The sequence below is a fragment of the Penaeus vannamei genome, chromosome 22 (genome assembly GCF_042767895.1).
Source record: "Penaeus vannamei isolate JL-2024 chromosome 22, ASM4276789v1, whole genome shotgun sequence".
NCBI classification, from domain to species: Eukaryota; Metazoa; Arthropoda; class Malacostraca; order Decapoda; family Penaeidae; genus Penaeus; species Penaeus vannamei.
The window spans coordinates 3,703,046-3,705,486 of NC_091570.1; the positions used below are offsets into that span (position 1 = coordinate 3,703,046).

Here is a 2,441-nt window from a genome sequence, read left to right on the forward strand (position 1 = left end):
CCTCCCTAAACTCCCTCAACCCTCATCCTCACCCCTCACCCTCATCCCCCCACTCCTCACCCTCACCCTCACCCCTCACCCTCCCCACCCCCACTTCCTCACCCCCTCACCCTCGACGAAGCAGAGGTTTCCCCTCCTTCCCCTTTCCCCCACCTCCCTAAACTCCCTCACCCCCACCCCACCCTCGCCCCTCACCCCTGCATCCCTCACCATCACCCCTCACCCCTCACCCCCCACCTCATCTCCCCCTCCTTCCCTATCACCCCTCCCTAAACTCCTCACCCACCTCACCCCCACCCCACCCCACCTCATCACACCCTACCATCACCATCACCCCCACCCTCACCCCTCACCCTCGACGAAACAGAGGTCTTCCCCCTCCCTTCCCTATCCCCCTCCCTAAACCCCCACACCTCACCCCCACACCCACACCCTCACCCCCACACCCACCCCTCACCCTCACCCCCACCCTCACCCCTCACCCTCCTCACCCTCAACCCCACTTCCATCTTCCCCCTCCTTCCCTATCCCCCCTCCCTAAACCCCCTCACCCTCACCCCCACCCTCACCCCCACCCTCACCCCCACCCTCACCCCTCACCCCCACCCCCCCCACCTCATCTCCCACTGAGACTAAAAGGATGCTGGCGGAGGCTGGGGTTCAAGAGCATCCTGGTAGGAATGTGACTTGATTGAGAAATCCGATAATCCTCTGTTACTTGTCTCTTCCTGACGTGGGTGTGGATGAGAATAAGAAGGAGGAAGATAAGAAAGGGAGGACAAATAATGAGAGATAGAGAGAGAGGGAGGAATGAGAATGAGAGAGAGAGAGAGAGAGAGAGGGGGAGAAGAAGAGACAGAACTAACAGATAGATGAGACAGAGATCGAGGAGGAGAGGAGAGAGAGAGAGAGAAGAGAAGGAGAGAAAGAAGAGAAGAGACAGAGATAGACTGACAGATAGGCAGTGACAGGAACAAAGACACGGCCACAAAGAACAAACAATCTAGACAAGACAGACCAAGCAAAACAACAAACAAACAAAAAGAATCATAGAGAGAGAAAAACAAAAACAAAAAACGAAACGAAAAGAAAACAAACAAACAAACAAAACAAAACGAAAACAAAACAACAAACGCAAAGAAAGGAAAGGAAAAAACAAAACCAAAACAAAAGACAGACAGCAAAAAAATAAACCGAAATTAAAAAACCGAAACACCAGCCTCACACCATACCATGTCTCGCTCCGTGCCTCCCCGGTCCAGAGTCCCTCGTCGAGCTACTCCCATAAGGATACATTTCGTGACGAGGAAAGAGTCCGGGTGAGTCCTGGTGAGTCCGAGCGAGTTCTGGTGAGTCTGGGCGAGTTCTGGTGAGTCTGGGCGAGTCCTGGTGAGTCCGGGTGAGTCCTGGTGAGTCTGGGCGAGTCCTGGTGAGTCCAGGCGAGTCCTGGTGAGTCCAGGCGAGTCCTGGTGAGTCTGAGCGAGTCCTGGTAGGTCTGAGCGAGTCCTGGTGAGTCTGGGCGAGTCCTGGTGAGTCTGGGCGAGTCCTGGTGAGTCTGGGCGAGTCCTGGTGAGTCTGGGCGAGTCCTGGTGAGTCTGGGCGAGTCCGGGCGAGTTCTGGTGAGTCTGGGCGAGTCCTGGTGAGTCTGAGCGAGTCCTGGTGAGTCTGGGCGAGTCCTGGTGAGTCTGGGCGAGTCCTAGTGAGTCTGAGCGAGTCCTGGTGAGTCTGGGCGAGTCCTGGTGAGTCTGGGCGAGTCCGGGCGAGTCTGAGCGAGTCCTGGTGAGTCTGGGCGAGTCCTGGTGAGTCTGGGCGAGTCCTAGTGAGTCTGAGCGAGTCCTGGTGAGTCTGGGCGAGTCCTGGTGAGTCTGGGCGAGTCCGGGCGAGTCTGAGCGAGTCCTGGTGAGTCCGAGCGAGTCCTGGTGAGTCTCAAAGTCCGAGAATCAGCTTGTTGGTGCATAGAAGGGAAGGGAGGTGATCGTCTTAATCCAGCGATGATAAAGATAACGGTGATGCTGATAAGGAAATAATGACAATGATAATGGTAGTTGATGTAATAACAACGAAATGGTAATAACAATAATGGTAGGGGATGTAATAACAAGGATAATGGTAGCTGATGCAATAACAACGAAGCAATAGTAATAATAATGGCAGTTGATGTAATAACAATGATAACAATTATGGTAGTTGATGCAATAACAACGAAATAATGACAATGATAATGATAGTTGATGCAATAACAACGAAATGGTAATAACAATAAAGGTAGTTGATGCAATAACAACGGAACAATAACAATAATGGTAGTTGATGCAATAACAATGATGATGACAATGAACATAACCAATTACAACGAAGATAATAGTTATGGTATACGTAGTTACAGTAATAAAGATAATAATTACAACTATGATAATAAAAATCATAATAAAGACTATAAT

General features: G+C 51.4%; 1 protein-coding gene across 1 annotated transcript in view; it reads right to left on the reverse strand.

The window, feature by feature from the left end:
* Positions 1 to 632: 632 nt before the first annotated feature.
* Positions 633 to 2,441, reverse strand: part of LOC113822843 (protein SON) — a 57,168-nt gene continuing 55,359 nt past the window's right edge. The window contains exons 3-4 of the mRNA XM_070137214.1: positions 1,233 to 1,916; positions 633 to 671 (exon numbers count right to left, since the gene is read on the reverse strand). Of these exons, the coding sequence (XP_069993315.1) occupies positions 633 to 671; positions 1,233 to 1,916 (723 nt within the window). The remainder of the gene's footprint in view (positions 672 to 1,232; positions 1,917 to 2,441) is intronic.